General features: G+C 42.8%; 1 protein-coding gene across 1 annotated transcript in view; it reads left to right on the top strand.

The window, feature by feature from the left end:
• The window catches only part of LOC126095273 (mitotic spindle assembly checkpoint protein MAD1), a 108,040-nt gene that overhangs the window by 24,149 nt on the left and 57,643 nt on the right, over positions 1-26,248 (top strand). Inside the window, exons 3-5 of the mRNA XM_049910031.1 lie at positions 2,542-2,709; positions 8,548-8,754; positions 8,849-8,979. Coding sequence (XP_049765988.1) covers positions 2,542-2,709; positions 8,548-8,754; positions 8,849-8,979 — 506 coding nt within the window. The remainder of the gene's footprint in view (positions 1-2,541; positions 2,710-8,547; positions 8,755-8,848; positions 8,980-26,248) is intronic.

Raw genomic sequence — 26,248 nt, 5'->3', positions numbered from 1 at the left:
GTAATGGTTACCATTGCTGTTTGGCATGCTGCAGTTCACTTGTTTGTTGTTTCACTTTTCACAATTATTTGTTATTTAAGACTTACTTCTTCTGGAATGTTCTTAAAACATTTTTTGTTCATATTATGTGTTAATTCTGGAATATTTGACATTTGTATAAATAATTGCACTTAGTTCTGTCATGGCTGTACGTTAGTGTCAGTACTAAACATCGTTCCAGTTCTAAGTGTTGTACTTCATTGATGATCCTGTCTTTGGTTTTTGACTTGATTGTGGTTTCGACATGAAATTGATGGACACACTGGATACTTCAAAAATTCTGCTACACTGTAGCTCCAATTAGGCAATACAAGAGACATCATCTACACGGACAGGAATTGAAATACAAGCATTACATCGCTCCTAAGATTCGTACATTCAGAAGGCATACTGATTCCAAAACAGTGGTAAGTCAGCTATTAGTGTTTTCCTGAGGCATTGGTCAGGGCCCGATGAAATGGCTTTAAGGATTCGACTGAGCCACCAAATACAATAAGTGGGGTGACATGATGTGCTTGGCAAATGTTTGCTTTTACTTGGATGGTACAGTCCAGCAGTGCTTCATAAGCACTGAAGAGAGGCTCAATAGCTGGAGCTAATTCCAGGCAGAATGCAACAATCAGCAGCAAGTCCACATAGAAGAACAACATTTGAAGAACAGGGTCAATCTCATTGGGAAACAACACATAGTTAAACTGAGTATGACAAAGGCCGACAAAATCTCACACTTATTGAAAGATGTCACAGAAGTAGTCTGATGAAGGATGTCATGACAACAGAGGAATTAAAGTGGTGGTGTCAGTGAATTGAGGAGATGCAACAGAAAAGCGTCAGACAAGAGGTATGACTGAAAGCCAGATGTCATTACAGTAGGTGTGGAACATCACTATGAGCTCACCTCTCTCATATGCCAGGCAGTAATGCAAAAGATATAGCAATGTATGGCAGTCAGAAGTGTGGATCCCAGCACACAAGAGATAAGTCATAAATGTCAACCCATTTTTGAATGATACACAGAAAGAATGAGCTTGAGTTTCTTAGATTTTACAGTTACAGTTCTTTCAAAAGATATTTTTGGAATTAGGTAATATGTAGCTGGAATCTCAGAATTTTAGTAGTAAACATTTACATAACCCACAACGCCTCTCTTGTAGCATCTGCCCCTAGTGATGGATGAACATCTCCTTGATATTCTCATACTTTCTAAATAAACATGTGATGAAACATGCTGCTCTCATTTGTGCCTTTTTCATTCTCTTCTGTTCACCCTACCATGCATGGTTCCATGACTGATAAAAAGTGATCAGTAATCTGTCAAAGGAGGGTTTCATAAGCTACCTTCTTTGTAGGTGAATCTCAGTTGCACAGAATCTATCGGTCATCTGAATTACCAATGACTAGTTTTACTATTGTTGTTCAACTTCAAATTTCTGTAGCAGCAGGTTCCTAGATGTTCGACAGGAGTGACTCTTTCCAGTATTTGGCTGCCAGTTGTGTAATCAAAGAACTGATGGTAAATAACTTAAGGCAAATGCTGGTAGTTTCTTCGAAAAGGACATACATTCCTTTCCCATCCTTGTCCATTCCAAACTCCAGCTCTATCTCTAAATACCATGTTATTCATAGGATGTTAAACCCCATCCTTTCTTCCTTCCTTCCATTCCATGAGTAAGGCCAGTGGTCTCTTAAGTTGACAAAAAGAATTGTTGGTGATGTATGAACAAATGAACAGGCTTCATTATTGCTTACTTGACTCTACATGTACAACAAGCAGTAGCCTTTGCATTCAGTAGCTGCTGGGAATTCATGTCCAGCAAATGTATGAAATGCAAATGCGATTTCATCTCCAATCTAATGTAATTTCTTGTAAGTGCTCTTCTACCCTTCTAACTTTGATGCTCCTGTAAACCAGTAGTCACACCCTTCACACGTAGCTGGCTCAACCAACTTGGCATTGGGAAAACTAGTAGTTGGAAAATATTTAATAAAACAAGACAAAAATGGTGTTGTGTACAACAGATTGAGGATGTTGAAGTAGAGATGAAAAGATTAGCACAATATAGGCCAGAATGAAATTAACCAATGGATGGAAGACTGAAAACAAGAAGGGACACAAATGATGTAGAATTGCACAGTGACAAAATTGAAAACCAGTAACATAAAATGATCTAGAATGTGCACTGTTGATTTATCAGCATCAACACAGTTGTAAGTAAAGAGAAGTGTATTTGTTGCTTGTCATGATTGAATAGTATGAATATCACTATACATATTTCAGAGTTTCTTCACACCCTTTGACAGCTTTTCTGCATGGTGTAAATTCTTGTTAGTGTTAATGAAACAATATTCATCTTGATATTAGTCTTGGAAATTGCTGTTTGTGGCTGAAAATGGATTTTTCTACACACTGTTTTTGTAGGGGATTTCTTGATTGATTATTTGATGTATTTTTTCAGTTGTCTTCGAAATAATACCCATTCCCTCTACAACAATTTGTTTTAGATTCTAGAACTGGAAAATCACCTTGAAGCCATTCGAATGCGGGAAGAAGAAGCCATGGAAGAGTACTCAGAATATAAAAAGAGCATGAATACTAAGGTGAATAATTTAGAGAGAAGTAATAATTCACTGAAGAGTGAAAACAAAGAACTAAAGGATAAGATACAAGAGGTAAGTTCAGTGTTGTATCATGACTAATTAGAGAATAGGAAAATAAAAGAAGTTATTAAAAAATACTCACAGCTCTTCAGTATTTAGGAGAATCGCCTGGTGTATCTTTTGGCAGTGGATAGTGAAGTGGTGGGAGGAATGAGAAACCACATTACATAAAATGCGGAAAATTGTTAACCCCATTAGTCAGACACAAGGCAGGAGAATGTCCAGTTTGTAAAAATATTGTCATTTGCAAAGGCATATGTGACTTTTCTTTTCAGTTTTCTCCTTATACATACAATTGTACATGGGAATTTCAATTATAGAAAATTTCTACTTATTTTGTAAGAAATTCCTCAGATTTAGCATTAGCTTATTTCATGAGAATATCATGGAATTAAATAAGGTAAATGACCTAAAGATCACGAATGCATAATAATACCTTGTGCCTGCCTGAACACTATATAACCACTGGGATAAGGAAGTTAAGCATACCGTAAAATGGGGCGACTTTGTGGCAAGTTTTGCATGTTTTCACTCGTACACTGATCAATTTTTAACATAAACTGAAACGGATGGCATCATAAGATAGCTACAACCTTCCTTTACAAGATTATGTCTTCAAAAAATTTGTAACTTCTTTATGAACGACTATATAAAGGGAAAACTCTGTCACAAAGTCACCCAACCCTGTGGGGTGACTTTGTGACAACATTGTTTTTGGGTTACAAAGTATGGGAAAAAAATAATGTCACAATTTTGACCTATCAAAAAGTATATTTAATCAATGTACATGTGTTTGATGCTTTGGTAGAGCTACATCATTTTTACAAGTGATGAAAAAGGAGCTCCCTAATCTAGATTTTTCACCTCAAAGAACCCTCGCTTTCCTACCGGTCTTGGGGGGTCGATAGTGTACAAAACTTCTTCTTTGGAGTACAGAATAGCATCTTCTTTAGTAGGCCACTTCCAGAACATCTTGGTTCTCTCCATAACGCTGACAATGTAGCCCTCTTTTTTTTCTTCAGTCACCCTTCCTGGAAAAAGTTTCCCTTCAAAGTTCACCACTACAAAATCATCCACTTTGAAAACGTTTTTTTCAGGAGCCATGCTGTCGATTCCCAAGACGTCTTTATCATTTGGAATCACTTTTGTGGGAGACATTTCAGGTTCTGAATCCTCCAAACAGCTGAAAGATTCATCCAGCACGTCGGGGTCACTGGGATCTTCATCCATCCAGTTCCTCTCTCTGCTGTTGTCTTCATCTGAAGAGCTTTCTTCAGACATCTCACCTGCCAGTATAGCCTTTTCCTTGGATCCGCTGGGTCTGGAGGAAGTGCTGGCTTTTGTGTTCTTCCCTTTCGGCTGTTCCGCCCTACTGGCTTCGATTTCGGCACTGGAGATACTTCTGCCTGCTGGAACAGTGAGCCTTCTCCTTCTCTTGGGGGCCCGGCATCCTGTAACCTCTTCTCTCTTCTTCTGCAGTTCTTCTATGAAGATCTCACCAACCACTCCTGATAAGGACTGTAGGCTCTCTTCCAAGACGGCCTTCGGGAGTCTTTGGAGGACTTCCATTTTGTTAAGCGAAAAAATCCCAGTCTTCCTAAATCCTGACTGGAGATTTTTTATGATGTTCTCCTGCAGCTTGTCCATCATTTTCTTTAACAGACCAGGCAGTTCATCTTTTGGAACTGATGTGCACCGGCTACCAGATGTCGATTGCTTCCAATCTGACAAAATTTCACGCCAAATCAGTTTTAGAACTCTGAATATGGCAACATCTAGCGGTTGCAGTAGATGTGTCGCATTTGGTGGGAGTGCGATAAATTTTATCCCATACTTTTCGCAGAGTCGAATAACCTCTAGGTTAATATGTGAAATCAAATTATCGCCAATAAGAACTTTTTGGCCATCTTGTTGTTTCAGTATAGGGAGCATAAGATTGATGAACCAGTCCTCAAACACTTGGTGATCAAACCATCCAGATTTAGTACGATTGTAGCGGGCTCCTTCAGGTCCATTTTCGGTCCAGGTCGACCACATGTTCTCGGCCTTGTAATTTACGTATAGTGGAGCCAACTGTCCTGCGGCGTTCCCACAGACCATAATCGAAGTACACGCTTTGGAACAATTTTGTATCCGCTCTGGATATTTTGCTCCTCTTCCGACCAACACTTTTTTGCTTCCCGGATCGTCCTGGACGTTCGTTTCGTCGTAATTCCAAATTTTTTCTGGCGGAATACCCTCTAACTCCTTCTCTAAATGCTCAAAATATGAGTCAATCACTTCAGTATTAGTCGCAGCTCTTGCATATGTGATATTTTTGGCGACACGTTCGGAGAGAACATACTTATGCCGCTTCATAAATGACATGGCCCACTCTCTCCCAGGAAAGTTTCCATTTCCAAACACGGGAACTTTTCTTCCGGTTCGATCTAGATATGATTTGACGACACAGCACAAATCAAGTAATGTCATTGGGAAACCATAAGATGCCATTGCAATGGAATGAGCAACAAATGTATCCTCTTCTTCTTTTGTAAAAATAGGTTGACCCCCATGCTGTCTTTTAGGTTTGACTGTCTCTGAGTTTGAGGTGGTCAAACGTTTTATCTCTTTGGTTTTGTTCCACAATGTGTTTCGATGAATATTGAACCTAAAAGCAGAGAGAAAGAACGTATAAAACATATATACCACGAACGTATAAAACATATATACCAGTATGGTATAACTCAGAAAAAAAATACCATACCTTTTAAAAGATGTTTAATAGAAAAAATGCCAAAAATATCAGAATTTTACGAAGGTAGGTTTAAAATTTGCATAAATGCTTCCTTTACAAATGCCAGAAGTTGCAAATTGGTGTAAAAACCCGTTTTATGACAGTAAAGTTTGTAACAAAATAAAGGAATGTAGGTACCTTCCTGGTGTACATAGCTGTATTTTGCTCCCTATTCAAGCAGAAGAATTTGCTTAAAAACGCCAAACAGATGGTCATCTAAACGTCTATTTTAGCCTTACAGTATCCAATAAAACGTTTACTTCCTGTGTGACAGTGTATGAAAAATTAAAGAACTGCCACTAATCTTTCAGATGCTGCTCGCAGGGTCATTTTCTTTGTTAAAACCAATTTAACGGCTTCATCTAACATCTCTGGAGAGTAATTTCTATAGGCTCTTGCACCCAACTTCTTTTTATAAGACCTCATCTTCTTTTCAGTGCTTGAAAGACAAAAAAACGTGATAAAATATAACCTAAAACCATGGTGGGGTGACTTTGTGACAAGTTGGGGTGTCACAAAGTCGCCACACAAAGTGCGTGCATTTCAGTTTTTGTCTCATATGTTCAACAAACATGGCTTGATTTAATCGATATTCTACAATAATTTGCCCAACATATTAACAAACAAATGTACATACCTGTTTTAGTTGCGTCCTTAACATAAACGTTTTCACAATATAAAGTTTCCCTCGTTTTACGAAAACGTAAATAACAGCGTTTCTAAGCAACGGTATCGGAAGGAACTATGCGTGTGCAGAAGCTTCACCCTGCTGCCGCTACGTGGCGTGGCATGTCTGACAAACGAAATGCGTGGTTCAGCTCTTTCCTGAGACGAACGGTCGCGGCGCGAGATTTAAAATACGAAAACTCGATCCCTTGTCACAAAATCACCCCACCAGTCACAAAGTCGCCCCATTTTACGGTAAGTTATTATACAGTAGGATATTCATTTTGTAGATTAAATATAGAAAAGGAGTTGTTACCACTTATATAAAGGCAGGTCAGCAATTTAGGAAAATTGAAATAAGTAAAATTTGCAAAGATCAGGACACAGAAGCAAGCACTTGTGACTGTATATAGATACTTCCTGCAAGACTTTGATTGTGAGGCATTCTGATTATTTTTTATGCCATCTGTCAGACCAGATGAGCAAACTATGAGTGTGGTGATTCAGTTGTAGATTTTCTAAAGTAATGTGAGAGAAAAAATACCTAGAAACTTGGTTTGAATCATACAGTTTAAGTATAATTAATTGCTTCAGTGCAAAAGATTTTAAATGTACCTGAGAAAAGATAGAGCCCGATTTACAGGCAGGTAAAATCATTGTCACATATAGTGTGGAAAAGTCTGAGACAGTTTGAAACAGTAGAGGAAACGTTGCCATCATCATCCCTATAGTTTGGTATCTGTGTGGGATCTGACAATCTTCAGCTGGTTTGGGTGTACGTGAAGAAATCTTTAGGCTGTATTCATCACAACATTAATACAATTACAAAACAGTTATGCATTATTGGTGTGATTGCTTGTAGGGGTGACTATTTTTTTTTTTTTTTTTGTCCGACATCTTATTTTGTCTCATGAAATTTGTCATAAATAATCAGTAGTTCATGGGGAATAATGACACACTTAATTACAGTACTAGAAGATAAATTACGTTCATTGTTCTTCATGTAATTTGACTTTCACTTATATCAGTCAAGCATTTCAAATCCTTAAGTAAGTGATCATTCAATATAAATAATGATCACATATGGTTTCATGTAGAAACTTTCAGCTTATGTAGTGCAGAGGTGTTACATATGTACTCAAGTTACTAAACTAAATATTGTATGGTATTCTGCAATCTCATCTGTAAATGGTCAAGATGCAGCCATTTGCAGATACAAATTAAGTTACTAATTCTGTTACCTGGCTCTATCCTGATCATTACAATATATTGTGCAAAGCGATCGCTGATAGCTATATTTAACTAGTATTATACCTGTATCAGAACAACAAAGTGATTGGCAGCTAATTGTTTACATGACAGTAAGTGTAGCAACAACCAACCAGAGAATGAGCTTGATCCCACTTTCTATACTGTCTACCATTGTCACAATGCTCTTCTACTGTGGGGCAGTTGTCCAATCAGTTGCATACAATGCTTGCAGCTGGTAATGATTTGGTTTTATTGTTTGCATTGCTTCTCTCCACAGCTTATTTATTTTTCATGACAGAATGTCCTTAACTAGCTGTCACAGTGGACAGAAAAGTGATAAGTATTATTACCTCCCTCTTAAGCAAACAGACAGTGTGAATGTATCCAGAATGGTATTGCCCAGCTGTTGCTGCCACAGCCATAGTTTTTGTGCAGATAAACGTGAATTGACAACTTGTTCCTTTACTCTTATCAGATATTAAAAAATATAAGTAATTTGGTAAGTCCAGAAAAATTATTATTTGGTAACTCACCAAACTACTTACAACATACATTCACATGTCTGTCTGTTTAGAGCAGCAGAACATATAGTCCTCACTATGGATCAATTGGAATGAAAGTAAATCTAATCTAATCTAATCTAAGTGTAGTGTTTGATAGTTAATATCTTGAAGCATATCTTATTTCAATCTCCTGTGTTCACTATTGTAAAAGTATTTATGATGTAGTGTTATCCTTGCACAAAAATTGTGTTAGGGGTTGCAGGCTTCAGCCATTCTTATTTAGATTTTCATTACTGGATGTGAATGATGGAATTGTTCTTTAAAGATCACAGCCAATTTCTTCTAGCTCCTCACTCGATCAAACTACTGTTCTGAAGCTGGTGCTTGATGTAGGTGGAGTATCTGTAATCTTTCTTCTGTTTGTCCAAAATGATAACGCTGTAAGCGAAGCTTATCACATGTGCAATGCAGTTTCATACACACTGTTGTCTATATATTTTTCATTATAAATGTAGTGGTTAGACGCTAAAGAATTGCTCTCTGCACTGGTACATTATTATTATTCTCAAGGTATTATATTAAGAAACAATATTTTTGTAAAGTTTAATGCCCAAACAACCTATCATGAAAGTGATACATGTGTATTGTTCACAGTTTGAATTTGATGTACAAGCCAATATTAAAGCTAATGAGCGACAAATGATGCAGCTGAAGCATGAACTGAAAAATACAAAACAGCAAATTGCTGATATGTCGGAGAGAAATACCAGTTTAGAGGAGAAACTGCAAGAGTTTAAAAATATGCAAAATAAACTAAAAAATGCAGAAGATAATTTGCAGCTTGCTAATAGTAAAATAAAGGTACTGTTGCAATTGTTCGGCTAATACCTATACCAACAAGATCCATCTATTTTTGGGTTTAATCATCCAGCTAATTTATGGACTTCAATTTTAGGATTTACAAAGGGAGCAGGAATCATATCAAGAGACACTAGCATTTGCAAAGTCTCAAGAACAGAAACTACTTGCATTTCCAAGCTTAGAGAAAGAAGCTGCCTCGTTAAAGGAGGAAAACAAGCGACTGAGGTAGGTTGTCTTTGTAAGATCATTGTTGCTGCTATTTTAAGGAAACTGTATGTAATGATAGTGCATGATGTGTGATTTGCAGTTTAGAAGCAGCTTATCTGTGGCAGTACCATTCCTAGTTTCTTATTTAGGCACAATTATCCACAGTTGTGTAAATGTCTATTTGAAGCAATTGTGCAACCTCTTGTACCTCCGTCTCCCTTAGTGGAGTCTAATCTCAGTGAAAACTTACATGTATTATTAAGTTGTATTTTGTTGTTATCTTGTGTAAGGTTTGCTTTCAGGAAATTATAAATGTATAGGCTTACTTGTTTCATTGCTACACTACAACCATTATATGAATGAGATCAGTGCCCTGGTGAAAAGGTTAGTATTTGTCACTAAAAGTTAAATGAGGAAGCTTGCATGCTCTTTATAGGTGCAGGTACTTTCGTGTCATCAAACAAAACAGAGAGAAATGCTAATAGCTTTTAGCTCTCCTCAAAAAACTGCTCATGAGAATTGACTATTTAAAAAATTATCTACAATTGTGAAGCAATTAGTACCAAGTTCAGCAGTGTATGAACGACTTTCTCTTTGAGTATTGACATTTTGTGCTAATCGTTGAATATTTTGTTCCTTTCATTTATCAAAAATTCTTCCATTTTTACTCATTATGAACTTTATCTCCCCTTTTTTTTCATGTTGTAGAGAAATGGTCCTTTGTTGTGTTCAGTTTCTTTCAAAAAGTACAGAAATAACTGCAGATATCTTTATCATGTGTCTGTTTTATGGATTTTAAAAATAAATATTAGAATCTTCATGCTGTCAAAAGCAGTTAAATGTTGTACCTACACGCAGATGAAAATATTTTCAGGAATAGTCATAATTTCGTTACAGTCTCCAACAGCAGGTGCAGTAAACAATCTAAATTTTTGCGCAACAGTACAGAAACCTGTACTATACATTGACTAGTTTCTGTACCTAATTTAATTTGTAAATATGGTATCCTGCCTACGCGTCGAATATGGGGTGCCTAGGAAACCTGCTTTCTCGGATCGCTAGACAATAGTTCAAGGAAATCATATTAATTAAGTATATTACAAAAGGAAATTATTGCAATTCTTAACTTTGTGAAATACCGATATGTCACAAGCAAAGGGTGACAGACAAAATAAGAAAGCTCTTCAGTATAGAAAATGCTACATAGTAGAAGTGAAATGACTAGTCTTGATGCTATTCTTGAACTCACTGCTGTAGAACTCACAGAACTGGGCTGCAGCCAGGTGGTGCGGCCGGCGCTTATGTCCTTTTCGTGTAGAGGGTGCTGCCATTGCGTTGTCGTCCTGCAGAGGGGTCAGACAGTGTGCAATTGGCTGACATCATCTCACAGCCCTCTCTGCTACACCTCTAGTGTATATGTCATAGTGGAAGTGGAAGATTAGGGAAGGCAAACCTTCCCTAATGGATATATACCATCACTAAAATGATCAGTGACAGTGTACCATAAAGTGAAAAAAACGCATCCACTAGTGAAGGTGAACCATCACTGTACTCAGCTAGGCGACGTGAACAAAGCATATTATCCATTAGTGAAGGTGTACCACTGCTGCTCTCGGCTTATTAACGGTGTGTCCAACAATGTTACCACGCATCAGCATGAATGTAATTGTCATCAGCTCATTATTATGTTATACAGTAGTGCAGTTGTGGTTGACAGTAGTGCAGTTGTGGTTGACAGTAGTGCAGTTGTGGTTGACAGTAGTGCAGTTGTGGTTGACAGTAGTGCAGTTATGGTTGACGGTAGTGCAGTTATGGTTGACGGTAGTGCAGTTATGGTTGACAGTAGTGCAGTTATGGTTGACGGTAGTGCAGTTATGGTTGACGGTAGTGCAGTTGTGGTTGACGGTAGTGCAGTTGTGGTTGACGGTAGTGCAGTTGTGGTTGACGGTAGTGCAGCTGTGGTTGACGGTAGTGCAGCTGTGGTTGACAGTAGTGCAGCTGTGGTTGACAGTAGTGCAGCTGTGGTTGACAGTAGTGCAGCTGTGGTTGACAGTAGTGCAGCTGTGGTTGACAGTAGTGCAGCTGTGGTTGACAGTACTGCAGTTACAGTTCACATCAGTGCAGCTGTGGTTGAATCAGTGAAGTTCTACGAACATCTTAGAGTGGAATGGGGAAATCTCAGGTATAATTCTGTCTTCATGGACAGAGCAAAGTACGAGTCACTTATCAGCAATGCTAAATCATTAAAACCTGGACAAAGGAGGAATGGCAACTACTACAAGTTTTTGAAGCGATAGGAAGTGCTGGAAGTGAAAGGCATAACCAAATTAATACAACCTGTAACTGAAGCAAGTAAGATTAAATACTATGTTTATGATGAAGAACTGTATGATATTCTGCTTGAAGCTCATGTAATGACTGGCCATGGTGGACAGGACCGAATGATAAAATGCTTGAAGTCAAAGTTCTGTAATATAGCATACAGAGATGTCTCAATTTATATCAGTTTGTGTGAGCCTTGTTTACAAAAGCAAAAAGGTCAGAACAAAGGAATAGTAGTGAAGCCAATGCTGTTCAAGGAGCTAAATTCCAGATGTCAGGTTGATCTCATTTACTTGCAATCGCAACCAGATGGAGATTACAAATTCGTAATGGTTTATCAGGACCACCTTACTAAATTCGTTGTTCTCAGGCCACTGAAGTCCAAAACTCTCTTAAGGTAGCCAAATAGTGGCATATTGGTTACAGGGGGACCTTGTTTTTCAAAGCATAGTCTTCCTGCAGCTGGGCCGCTGCTGTGTGGCTCCTTCCTTGGGTTGTAGTTACAGGGTGAGTGATGCACAATACTTGGGCCTAGCCCTCTTTGCCTGTCCTCACCTGCGGTCTTCCCCCCTTCACGTGGGCCCACTGATTTTGCCGAGTGGAAGGGCACACTGGCGGCCTGGGTGGGGTTACCAGCCCTCCCTCGCATTATACCCTTTCTTAGTTTGGGGCAGTTAAGTAGCTAACAGAGATATGCGATAACATTATTGATATTTTTACGTTGTTAGGCGCTCCCTCAGTATGTTGCAGTCTGACAATGGTAGGGAGTTCATTAACAAAATAATGAGCAGCTCAACTGAACTATGGGTCAATTTTAAGATTGTCCACGGTAAACCTAGACACAGTCAGAGCCAAGGCAGTGTAGAGTGAGCAAATCAAGACATAGAAAATATGCTAACTACATGGATGCAGGAGCACAACACTGTGGAGTGGAGCCATGCATTAAGATTTGGACAGCTAATGAAGAATAGTGCTGTACATTTTGGAATTAAAGATCTCCGTACGAAGTGATTACAGATTTATAATGGTTTATCAGGACCATCTCACTAAATTTGTTGGCTGCCCTCCTAAACATGGTTTGTCTTAAACAAGTGTATATCCTGGATCATTGATGAATGTTCACTCTGAGGGTGACTGTGAAAATAGAATTAATCAAGTGAGTGTTAGCAGTGAGACAGGGATGAAACGTTGCAGGATAATGATCACAGTAAACTTCATTGCAAGAGGGTAACATACCAACAGGAACATAGGTTGAAAACACAGAGAAAGTATTCCTAACAATAATGACTACTGTCTGACTGATTTAGACGATTCAACTTGGGCTATTAAAAACCACAGAAATGAAGCATACAAGTGCTTAGAATAACAAGTGCAAAGAACGTGGCACTGTTCAGATCGCTGCTTTCCAACAGTGGAAAGTTCCAGTTCCTGACTTTGATAGAGGAAGAGGAGATGCTAGGACAATCTTAGGCATCATCCTCAAGACAACCGTCTATGGCTTCTACTGAATCGGGATGAGAGATGGTGTGCTGAGCAAACTATATGCACGGTAATAAATTGTTTGTTTTTAAATAATTGTGGAAGGGACGATACGGTATGCCACTGAAGCTATAACTACAACATTTTGCTTTAGTTCCCAGTTCAGTACTTGCTCTCTAAGAATAATCTCGGAGGAGGAAGTTCCAGCAGAGAAAACTATTGCCCTGAGGACAGTCGATGGGAAGTGACCAGGGATTCTTCAAATGGAACTCCCAGCAAAAATGCCAGACTGTGGGATGCTTTTGCAAAAACAAAAATGTGTTGTGCAACTCAAAGTGCCATGGTGCATGTCCTTGCTGCAATAAATGAATTTTACATAATATGACTATGTTTTCAAGCTATAGGTGATAAATGCAACTTTCAAAGTACAACTGTTTTGTTATTATAGCCATGGTTCACATTCCTTACCTCTTGACAATGAAGGTATACATTCACTAGTGATGCACTATCCCTAGTCAATGTGTTTTGTGGCAGAACTGGAATGAGTAATCCACTTTCACTAAATGGATCAGTGAAGGTGCAGTATCACCAGTGATGGTATACATTCCCTGAAACTTCCACTTCCACTTCACTTCCACTTCCACTGTAACATATACAATACATTTTTCATATCAGTCGAACTATTTTGGTTACAAGTACTTTGATAAGTGTTACTGCCAAATTAAATCTTTCAGTTAGCCTGCGAAGTGTGCATGGTTCATGCTGACAATAGACTCCCTGCCCCCTGGACAGTCACTATCATACACCAGAATGCTTTTGAGAAGAGTAGAAGTGACCTGTTAGTGGGTGGAGCAGAGGACAGACAGGATGTGAGGTGATAATGGAAAACAACATCACACAATTTGCTAAGAGGAAGAATGCTTGCTGTGAATGCTCTTTAGCATTTGCACATACTGTGACAAATGGGTAGACAATCACAGGATATCTGTTCTTAACTGGTGACATGGAGTTCGCCCAATGAAGGAATTCCACCCACAATAAAATCTGAATGTGGTCATCCAGCCATGATTATTGTGGCTGGCACAAAATGTTTAACAATAATGCTGAACAACAGTTTGATTGGCCAGAAGAGAAAATAAACTAGCCAGTTGAGCTCATGGCCATGCCCAGGACCATGCCTCTGGAGAACACGAAGCGATCACCTTGAAGGGGTCACTTAATGGCAGGTACTGGAAATAGGAGACTTGTCATTGAGACAGCGCTGCCTGTTACTTATACACTGCCAGGAGATACGCCAGCCAATCACAGCACCTCTACCTTCTGCCCTCATGGTGCTGACCTGCGGCATGTCTTACACCACACCAATAGCAGCCAGATCACTGTGTGGTAAAACACGCTACAGATCTCATCTATGTCTGCCTGCCAGTTCCATTTGACTCATAGCAATCACAATTTGAACACCCTGGTAATGACCCTGAGATACTTGTAATTGATAATGGGCAAATTATTATTTCCTTTTTCATGAGTAAAAGTAATTTGTAAATTGGATTTGAATAACTGTGGTCTAAAGAGATTTATTTATGACTAATCTCCCTAAATTCTTGTTGCTGGCACTCCTAATCATTGTTACTTAATAAGCAAATGCCACACTCAAGTGTAATTAAAGATATTGTGATTACTTTGATTTAAAATGTAAATCCTGTGCAGAAGTGCAGTTTAATAATTTACCATAAAATTTTTTATCACCGTAAGGTCAAGCTTGCGTTGCATTTTTGCATTACTAGCTGCCCCAATTTCAGCAGTCATCTCCTCAGAAAAAAAGTTAATAAATAAATAAAATAATAAAAAAAGATGTTTACTTCGAATTTCAGTGTACACCTACTTGTATAATCATATATTTTTGAGAATTTTTGGCTGTTAAAAGTGTAGTGCATAACATACGCTATATGAGCAACAGCATCTGAAAATCCCTACATATTGGGAATTGACCACTACACATCAAGAGAGTCCCCCTGCGGGTCCGGGGTAAGAATAGGCCCAAGGTATTCCTGCCTGTCGTAAGAGGCGACTAAAAGGAGTTTCAACAGTTTCGGCCTTCCATGTGATGGTCCCCCTTGGGGTTTGACCTCCATTTTTCAAAATTCTACAGAAGTATGAGCCTTTTGGGGAAGGACGCCTTACGTGGTGTATCACTGGTCCTCAGTGCACTAAGACCTTGGCACTCAGCATTGTAACGGTGTTGTAACCACACCCACTATTCCTCAAATTGGGCCTAAATGCCTGATGGGTTGCACAAGTTACACCCATAGTGCGTCCCCATCTGCACTTACGATCATGATGGACTTTCCATGGCACCCGAAATCCAGCATGGTAGCGAGCCCGTTGTGGTGGGGTTGTCATGTACCCTCTAGGTTGTAGCCCACTGACAACACAGGGATCGTACTGCCGATACCTGAGCTGCACCCTCCCCAAATCGGCCAAGGAGTAGATGCCCGTCTCCTTGGGGCATCAGGACTCCCGGCAACTGTCATCCTGCCAGGTGGCCCTTGCTGAGGCTGGGTGGCGCCCGTGGGGAAGCCCCTGGTCGGAGTGGGTGGTATCGGGGCGGACGTTTCGCAGATGAAACGTCAACATGTGTCAGGTCGCTCTGCGGCCGAGTCATTTAAAAAGAAAGGTACTGTCTCTGGTTCTGGTTCTCCTGCCCTTTCCCCCTTGGCCACTCCCTGGGAGGAAGGACAGGCCCGCCGGCTTGGAGCGAAGTACTTCCCCCGCTATTTAGTCTGTTCTCGGACCGATGGGGGGACATTCGCCACCTCCAAGCCCGTATTCTTTGTCCAGCACATCAAGGACATCTTCGGGGAAATCGAGGCTCTCAGTAAAACGCGTTCGGGGTCCGTTCTTATAAAGACCACCTCCGCCACACAGCCGGCGGCGCTCCAGGCGTGCGACCGACTTGGGGACATCCCAGTGTCCATTGTCCCGCATCTGGCACTGAATAGGACGCAGGGGGTTATTTTTCATCGGGACCTTCTGCTGCAATCTGATGAGGAGCTCAGGGCCAACCTGGAGCGCCGAGGCGTGCGTTTCGTCCGGCGAGTCCAGTGCGACCCCAAAGACCGTCGCATCGACACCGGGGCCTTTATCCTCGCCTTCGAGGGGGACGTTCTCCCGGAGAAGGTAAAGGTGATGTGCTACCGGTGCGACGTGCGACCTTACGTCCCACCTCCTATGCGCTGCTTTCGGTGTTTGCGCTTTGGGCACATATCGTCACGGTGTGAGGCTGAGCCCCTTTGTGGCGATTGTGGACGTCCTCTTCGTGAGGAACATACATGCACCCCACCACCTTGGTGCGTCAATTGTCCTGGCATCCACTCGCCTAGATCTTTAAACTAGAAGAAGATTCAAGAATTAAAAACTTTGGATCGTCTCTCTTATTCTGAGGCCAGGAAGAAGTATGACCGCCTCCATCCCGTGACGTTGACAACTTCGTTTGCCTCAGTCGTGTCCACTCCTTCCACAGTATCCTCACCCCTATCCTGTCCCCCCTCCACCTCCTCACCCCATCCGGGGTCTATGCCTCCGCCTCCCAAACCCCTCCCTTCCAAATCCTGCTCCCTCGCGGCCCCTGCCCCCTCTGCCCCAGGGGCCACCCCTCCTCCTCCTCCCCCGCCGCCGCCTGAGAAGCGATCCTCTTCTCAGGCGTCCATCGGGGAAACGTTCCGGACACCGGCTTCCGAGGTCCGGCGTTCCAAAACGGACCCCGTGCGTGAGGACCTTCTTCGGGTCCAGCCCACCATCCCCGTGCCTCATCGGACTTCCAAGAAGGCCTCCAAGAAGAAGTCTTTATCCCCCTCTCCACCCTGGCGCGTTTCGTCTGACGCTCCATCCGAGAGTTGCTGCTCCCGGCCGTCCTCAGTTCTGCCGGGGCACTCAGCTGGCCTCTCGTCGGCGAATGATGCTGCCCCTCCTCCGCAACCCGGGAAAGCGGCCGCAGCTGGTGACGACTCGATGGAACAGGATCCGCCTCCCGCCGGTTGTAGCGTTGTTCCCTCGAAACCTGGCCCTCCGCGGCCGTCGAGGTGACGAGCTCTTCACCCGTTTCGTTCCCCCTTTTTTCTGACTAGCGATGGCTTTGTTACATTGGAACATAAGAGGTATTCGATGTAATCGGGAGGAATTACAACTGCTCCTCCGCCTGCACTGTCCGCTCGTCCTTGGTCTCCAGGAGACCAAGTTGCGCCCAACTGACCATATTGCTTTTACCCGCTATACCTCGGAGCAGTCTGACCTCACCCCTGTGGACGGTATTCCAGCTCATGGTGGGGTCATGTTGCTCGTTCGGAACGATGTCTATTACCATCCCATCCCATTGACCACCCCACTCCAAGCAATAGCTGTCCATATTACCCTTTCTGCCTTTACCTTTTCTGTTTGTACCGTCTACACTCCATCATCCTGATTGTTCAGCTTCCTCCGCCGTTTTTATTGTTTGGCGACTTCAATGCCCATCATCCCCTTTGGGGCTCTCCTGCATCCTGTCAGAGAGGCTCCCTCTTGGCGGATGTCTTCAACCATCTGAATCTTGTCTGCCTCAATACTGGCGCCCCGACTTTCCTCTCGGACTCTACTCATACCTACTCCCACTTGGACCTCTCGATCTGTTCTACCACTCTTGCCCGTCGGTTTGAGTGGTATGTCCTTTCTGACACCTATTCGAGTGACCACTTCCCCTGTGTCGTTCGTCTCCTGCACCACACCCCATCCCCACGTCCTTCGAGCTGGAACATACCGAAAGCTGACTGGGGACTTTACTCCTCCCTGGCGACCTTTCCGGACCACGATTTTCTCAGTTGTGACAGTCAGGTCGAATACCTCACGGCTGTTATCATCAATGCTGCCGAACGTTCCATTCCTCGTACAACCTCTTCTTCACATCGCGTTTCTGTCCCCTGGTAGAATGAGGCTTGTAGAGACGCTATCCGTGCTCGACGACGTGCTTTACGCACCTTTCGCCGCGATGCTACGTTGGCGAATTGTATTGGATACAAACGACTCCGAGCGCAATGCCGTAGAGTCATCAAAGACAGCAAAAAAGCTTGTTGGGCCTCTTTCACCAGCTCCTTTAACAGTTTTACTCCCTCTTCTGTCGTCTGGGGTGGCCTGCGCCGGCTGTCGGGTATTAAGGCCCACTCCTCGGTACCTGGCCTGACTTCAAGTAATGAGGTCCTTGTTGATCCTGTGGATGTCTCAAACGCCTTCGGCCGCTTTTTCGCGGAGGTTTCAAGCTCCGCCCATTACCACCCTACCTTCCTTCCCAGGAAAGAGGCAGAAGAGGCTCGGCGACCTTCCTTCCACTCGCTGAATCTGGAAACTTATAATGCCCCCTTTACTATGCGGGAACTCGAACGTGCACTTGCACTGTCCCGACCCTCTGCTCCGGGGCCAGATGCCATTCACGTTCAGATGCTTGCACACCTTTCTGCGGCAGGCAAAAGCTTCCTTCTTCGTACCTACAATTGCGTCTGGACCGAAGGTCAAGTCCCCATGCGATGGCGTGACGCCGTCGTTGTTCCTATACCCAAACCCGGGAAGCATAGACACCTTCCTTCTAGTTACCGCCCCATTTCTCTTACAAGCTGTGTCTGTAAGGTGATGGAGCGCATGGTTAATGCTCAGTTAGTTTTGATTCTTGAATCTCGATGGCTACTTACCAATGTTCAATGCGGCTTTCGTCGCTGCCGCTCTGCTGTTGACCACCTTGTGACCTTGTTGACATTCATCATGAACAACTTTTTGTGAAAGCGCCACATGGTAGCCATGTTCTTCGGTTTGGAGAAGGCTTATGATACCTGTTGGAGAGGAGGTATCCTCCGCACTATGCACAGGTGGGGTCTACGCGGTCGCCTGCCCCTTTTTATTGATTCCTTTTTAACAGATCGAAAGTTTAGGATACGTGTGGGTTCCGTATTGTCCTACGTCTTCCTCCAGGAGAACGGAGTGCCTCAGGGCTCCGTCTTGAGCGTAGCCCTTTTTGCCATAGCGATCAATCCAATTATGGATTGCATTCCACCTAATGTCTCAGGCTCTCTTTTTGTCGATGACTTCGGGATCTACTGCAGTGCCCAGAGAACGTGCCTCCTGGAGCGCTGCCTTCAGCGTTGTCTAGACAGCCTCTTCTCATGGAGTGTGGCAAATGGCTTCCGGTTCTCTGAAGAGAAGACGGTTTGCATCAACTTTTGGCAATATAAAGTGTTCCTTCCGCCATCCTTACATCTCGGTCCCGTTGTTCTCCCATTCGTGGAAACAACTAAGTTTCTAGGGCTCACACTAGACAGGAAACTTTGTTGGTCTCCGCACGTCTCTTATTTGGCTGCCCGTTGTACACGTTCCCTTAATGTCCTCAGAGTTCTTAGTGGTTCATCTTGGGGAGTGGATCACACTGTCCTGCTTCGCTTGTATCGGTCCATAGTCCGATCAAAGCTGGATTATGGGAGCCTCGTCTACTCGTCTCCTCGGCCATCCCTCTTACGCCTCTCAACTCCATCCACCATAGGGGGTTACGTCTTGCGACCGGAGCCTTCTACACTAGTCCCGTCGAGAGTCTTTATGCTGAAGCTGCCGAATTACCATTGACCTACCGGTGTGACATACTGCTTTGTCAGTATGCCTGCCAGCTGTTGTCAATGCCCGACCACCCCTCTTATCAGTCCTTCTTCGCTGATTCTCTCGACCGTCAGTATGGGTTGTATGTGTCTACCCTGCTGCCCCCTGGAGTCCGCTTTCGTCACCTGCTTCGACAATTGGATTTTGCCCTCCCTACCACCTTCAGAGAGGGTGAGAGCCCGACACCACCTTGGCTCCAGGCTCTGGTTCATATTTATCTCGACCTCAGCTCGCTCCCGAAGGAGGGTACTCCGGCTGCAGTGTATTGCTCACGGTTTGTCGAACTTCGTGCGCGACTTGCCAGTCACACCTTTATTTACACTGATGGCTCCAAAACTGACGATGGTGTCGGCTGTGCCTTTGTCATCGGGGCTGTCACCCGTAAATACCGGCTCCTCGACCAGTGTTCCAGCTTTACAGCCGAGCTTTTTTCTCTCCATCAGGATGTTCAGTATGCCCGCCGCCACCACCATTCATCATATGTACTCTGCTCTGATTCACTCAGTGCTCTTCAGAGCCTTGGAGCTGCATATCCGGTCCATCCCTTGGTGCAACGAATCCAGCAGTCCCTCCATTCCCTTGCTGATGGTGGCTCTCCTGTCAGCTTTCTGTGGGTTCCCGGCCATGTAGGAGTGCCTGGGAATGAGGCTGCTGATGCTGCAGCCAAGGCTGCAGTCCTCCTGCCTCGGCCAGCCTCCCATTGTGTCCCGTCTTCTGACGTTAGTGGGGTTGTTTGTAAGAGGCTTGTGTCGTTGTGGTGGGATACCTGGTCCTCACTTCCCAGAAACAAGCTCCGGGCAGTAAAACCGTTCCCAACTGCTTGGGCAACCTCCTCCCGACCATCTCGGCGAGAAGAGGTCCTTCTGACCAGGTTGCGGATTGGGCATTGCCGGTTTAGCCACCGCTATCTGCTCTCCGGTGACCCAGCCCCGCAGTGGCCTTGTGGTCATGCATTAACAGTGTGCCATGTTTTATTGTCGTGTCCCCGTTTTAGTCAATCTCGTGTTGTCCTGTCTCTGCCATCTACTTTACAGGATATTTTAGCTGATGACGCCCGAGCAGCTGCTCGTGTTCTTCGTTTCATTACTTTGACTGGCTTGTAAAAAGACATCTAACTCTTTCACTTATTTTATCTGCATCTTTGTAAGAACTTTCTGGTGTCCCCCCCCCCCCCCCCCCCCTTGAGTTTTACTAGATTCTATGTGCTCTAACAATTGTGACTGGGCACTAATGACCTCAGTAGTTGAGCGCCCTTAAACAAAAAAACAAAAAAAAAAAACAAAAACACATCAAGAGAGGCTGACCCGCCAGAATAAGAAGAGGCATGTGAATTATTGTGTTGTCAGTAGAGAAGCTGTAACAACAGAATGGATCAGTCTGGTGAGCTCATGACTTCAGATGTGGACTAGTCATTGGATGTCATGTGTGTAACAAATCCATCAGTGACATTTACTCTCTTCTAAACCAGCCCAGATCAACTACTGGTGATGTGATTTTGAAGTGGGAACACGAAGGAAGAACCATTGCTTCATCAATACTGACTTCATGTACTGATGAACAGGGATCATCGAGCATTGCAGAGGGTGGTTGTAAAAAATCACATGAAATCTGCGGAAGGGCCACTCATGAATTCCAAGATGCTACCAGCAGTCCAGCTCACATAATGACTGTGTAGGGAGTTAAAAAGAATGGGGTACAATGCTCAGGAGCTCCTCATAATCCAAACATATTTGTACTCAGTACTAATTTTTGAGGTGATGCAAGGTGTGATACCACTGGACAGTGGATAATTGAAAATGAGTGATTTGGAGTGATGATTCATGCTACATAAAGTTGCAATCTGATGGAAGGGTAAGGGTTTGGCAAATATTTGGAAAATGTTACAAATGTTACCTGCCGTCATGTGTAATGCCTACAGAGAAGTATGGAGGAGGGGGTATATGGTATTGGGGTGATTTTTCTGGATAGGATGTGGTCCCCTTATTGTGCTTAAGAAAATGAGAAAAACAGGAGTATGTGAACACATTTTATGGCACTGGAACCGCAGAGGAACAGTTTGAAGACTAGTGTATAAGTATGACAGAGTACCCTGCCATAAAGTAACATCTGTTAGGCAATGGTTTGTGAACAGTAACATTCCTGAAATGGATTGGCTTGTCCAGAGTCTCAATGGAATACCTTTGGGATGAACTAGAAAGTCCACCTCACTCCAAACTGCAGCATCCAAAATCACCTTCATCCAATGTCACTACCTTCTCTGATTTCTGTTCTTGAGGAAGAATGGGCTTCCATTCCTGTACAGACATTCAGACACCTCACTGAAAATCTCCCCACCAGAGTTCAAGCCATCGTAAAGGCAAATGGTGAACACACTCCATATCAGTTCCACTAATAGGTGTCAGGACACTTTTTGAAGTATATGCACTAGCAGAATAGAAATGCAGAAAACACAAATCCGAAAACAATTTATTGGACTCACCAAAACGAAACAATAATACAATTTCCAAAAGAACGACCAACTCGTTCTCTACTGGGGGTTGACACAAATACAATATAACAAACAATAATAATAGAAAATACCCGCCTCTTCATGGGGAACGAACACAATAAACAATTCTACAATGTCAAGAGGTTCGTTGACTATACCAAGTCCATCTACAAGAGATCAGCCAGCTAGAAGAGGCGTCTGGCCTTGGCTGCTGGGGCGGCAGCTCTGTATCCTTCAAAGCGCTGCATCAAACTCCCTCTTGTCAGCAGTGCGCCGCCTTATAAAGCCTGTTGTCAGATTTATCTGCCAGAACTATTTGCGATCACATGCCTGATGTATCAAAGTAGTTCCTGGGCTAACTATGACCTCTGGTGAAGCTGTTCTGCAGGCTCTGCAAACTGGTAGTGGTCCCTGGTGGCCGTTGGTGAAGACCTCGTGTTGGGTTGTGGCCACTGGTAAGTATTTGTGTTGACAAAACAGATGACGTAGGTTTTCCTTGTGAATATACACCCCCTGATGCAGGCATCCCGTGTTGGTTGGACATGGAGTGGGATATCAATGCAGTAGGCGCTACAATGTCTGAAGTAGGCGGCCTCAGCACTTTTGATCTGATAGTGTATTTTATAGTAAATTAGTGAATCAGTGTGTGATTTAAAGTTGTAGCACACATTATAACTTTGTATCGTATCACATTTAGTTTTCCCTTTCAACAGAATTGTATATTGTCTGCATTTATCATGAATTATTAATCTTTAAAAAGTTTCAACCTTTTTCTTTCTTTCTTTCTTTCTTTTTCTTTTTCTTTTTCTTCTTTTTTTCCCCTCCCCTCCAGAAATCTTCTTTTACTTGTTAACTTCTTCAGTTCTTATGTAGAAACTGTAGTAATACCTTTAGGTTAACAGATCCAGAAATTAAAAGATAATCAGTGGGTCTGTTTTAAAGTTGTTTGTTTACTCTTGTCCAAAACATTGCACCAGCCATAATGCAGCCCAACAGTGGATATTGTTCTCAAACATGGGACGAGGTAGTTGATATTCATAAGCTGCTGTGAATGAGTTTGTTTAGAGGGCTCCTGAGATTTGTATGCCAGAGATACCGGAGGTACCTCAAGTGCTGTCCTCTCCTGTAAATCCTGTCTCCTATACAGCAAGTACAGTATCTACAGGTACCTGCCCACTTGACTGTGAGAGGCATGCCAGTGGTAGGTCTAGGCATCCTGTACAGGTCAGACAGGGACCAGGGAGAACTCACAGTGTTACACCCATCCCCTTAACCATAAGTTCAAGGTGCTGTCTCCTACTGAAACTGAAAGTGAGCCAGTGAGGCTCATTTCATCTGTTGGAAAAGGTACTATGTGTATTCTGTCAAGGCAAGACAAATGCACTGATGTTGAGAAAGAGCTGAAATGACTAAAATCAAACAAAGCTACAGGTCCTGGTGGACTCTTTATCAGATTCTATACTGAATGAGCCCCCTTTTGAACTGATCCACTGAACAAAAATCATGCCCAGTAGTTGGAAGAAAGTGCAAATCACACCCATCTACAAGAGTAGCAGAACAGGTCTACAAGACTATCATCCAATATTGAGATGCAGGAAACAACCTGCCAGGTTGTGGCTATGCCATGTCTCCGTAATATCCTTTCTTCCCGGAGTTCTAGTCCTGTAAGTTACACAGGAGAAGTTCTGTGAAGTCTGGATGGTAGGAGATGATACACTGACAGAAGTGCAGCTGCCAAGATGTGTCATGAATTGTGCTCGGGTAGCTCAGTTGGTAGAGCACTTGCCTGTGAAAGGCAAATGTCCCTGGTTCAAGTCCCAGTACAGCATGTTGTTTTAATCTGTCTGTCATTAAGTTTCATACCATACAATATTCTTGACATATATTGAGATAAACTGAACAGAATGACCTTCTCCATGCCAACCAGCATGGATTCTGAGAACAGTGATTATATGAAACCCAACTTTCTTTTCTCTCACGATATCCCGAAAGCCATGGATCCAGGAAGTCAGGCGGGTGCTGCACTTCCCGATTTCCAAAAAGCATTTGACTCAGTGCCACACCTACACTTACTATTGATAGTACGGCCATATGTATGGGTATTGAGTAATATTGTGACTGGATTGAAATTTTCTTGTTAGGGAGAACACAGCATGTCAGGTGTAGAAGTAACTAAATGTTTGCCCAGGGAAGTGTGCTGGGACTAATTTGCTCGTGCTATGCACTGAAGAGCCAAAGAAACTGGTACCCCTGCTTAGTATCTTGTAGGGCCCCCATGAGCATGCAGAAGTGCTGCAACACAACGTAGCGGGACTTAGTAACATCTGAAGCAGTGCTGGAGGGAACTGACACCATGAATCCTGCAGAGTGTGGAGATCTCTTCTGAACAGCACATTGCAAGGCACCCCAGATATGCTCAATGTTCATATCTGGGGAGTTTGGTGGTCAGCAGAAGTGTTTAAACTAAGAAGAGTGTCAGTGGAACCACTCTGTAGTAATTCTGGACGTTTGGGGTGTCACATTGTCCTGCTGCAGTTGCCCAAGTCCTTCAGAATGTGCAATGGACATGAATGGATACATGTGATCAGACAGGATGCTGACATGTGTGTCACCTGTCAGTCATGTCTAGACGTATCAGGGGTCCCATGTAACTGCAGCTGCACTCGCCCCACACCATTACAGAGCCTCCACCAGCTTGATGACATGCAGGGTCCATGGATTCATGAGGTTGTCGCCATTCCCATACACGTCCATCTGCTCGATATAACTTGAAACGAGACTCGTCCGACCAGGCAACACTTTTCCAGTCATCAACAGTCCAATGTTGGTGTTGACGGGCCCAGGTGAAGCGTAAAGCTTTGTGTCATGCAGTCATCAAGGGTACACAAGTGGGCCTTCAGGTCTGAAAGCCCATACCGATGATGTTTCATTGAATGGTTCGCATGCTGACACTTGTTGACGGCCCAGCATTGAAATCTGCAGCAATTTGCATTGAGCGATTCTCTTCGGTCATCATTGGTCGCATTCTTGCAGGATCTTTTTCTGGCTGCAGCGATGCTGGAGACTTGATGTTTTACCGGATTCCTGATATTCATGGTACAGTCGTGAAATGATCATAAGGGAAAATCCCTACTGCATCACTATCTTGGAGATGCTGTGTCCCATTGCTATGCCCCAACTACAACACCACATTCAAACTCACTTAAATCTTGATACCCTGCCACTGTAGTAGCAGTAACCGATCTAACAACTGCGCCAGTCACTTGTTGTCTCATATAGGCGTTGCTGAGCACAGCACCATATTCTACCTGTTTTCGTATCTCTGCATTTGAATAACCATGCCTATACCAGTTTCTTTGGCACTTCAGTGTATGTTAACAACCATGCAGACACTATGCAGACTAGACAATATTCCAAGACTCCTTGCAGATTATGTAGTAATAATGAAGTACTGTCTGAAAACAGCTGCACAAACATTTCACTCGTTCTTGATAAGATTTCAAAATAGTGTTAATATTGGAAACTTGCTTTAAATGTCCAGATATGTAAATTATGCACTTCACAATACAAAAAAAGTCATGTCTTATGACAACAATATCAATGAGTCAGAACTAGATTCGGTCAACTTACACGAATACTTGGTTGTAACATTTTATAGGGATATGAAATGGGATGATCACTTTGACTCAGTCATAGGTCAAACAGGTGGCAGACTTTGGTTCATTGGTAGAGTACTAGGCAAACGCAATCAGTCTGCAAAGAAATTGCTTACAAAACCCTAATGTGACCCATCCTAAAACATTGCTCAAATGTGTAGGACTCATGTAGGAGTAACAGGGGACATTGAATGTATACAGAGAAGGACAGCATGAATGCGCACAGGTTTGTTTGACCATTGAACGGTGTCATAGAGATGCTGAAGAAACTGAACTGGCAGAACTTTAATATAGTTGCAAATGATTCCAAGAAAGCCTACATACAAATTTTTGAGAACCAGCTTTAAAGAATGAATGTAAAAATACACTTTGACTCCTTACACATCACTGCCATAGGGATCATGAGAACAAGATTAGATTGTTTAAAGCATCTGCAAAGGCATTGAAACAGTCATTTTTCCCACGCTCCATATGTGAATGGAACAGAAAGAAGCCATAATAACTGATGCAGTGGGAAGTATGCTCTGTCTTGCACTTTGCAGTGGTTTGCAGAATATAGATGAAGATGTAGATGTTTGTTGATTCAACTGCTAATGCAGTACACAGCATTAATCTGTCTGTGAGCTTACTAATAGTGTAAATCACATTTTTTCAGAGTGAAATATTCATTCTGGAAATA

Source organism: Schistocerca cancellata, chromosome 8 (assembly GCF_023864275.1).
Source record: "Schistocerca cancellata isolate TAMUIC-IGC-003103 chromosome 8, iqSchCanc2.1, whole genome shotgun sequence".
Taxonomy (NCBI): Eukaryota; Metazoa; Arthropoda; class Insecta; order Orthoptera; family Acrididae; genus Schistocerca; species Schistocerca cancellata.
The sequence above is the reverse complement of the archived record's forward strand: the minus strand, read 5'-3'. Positions and strand labels throughout refer to the sequence as shown.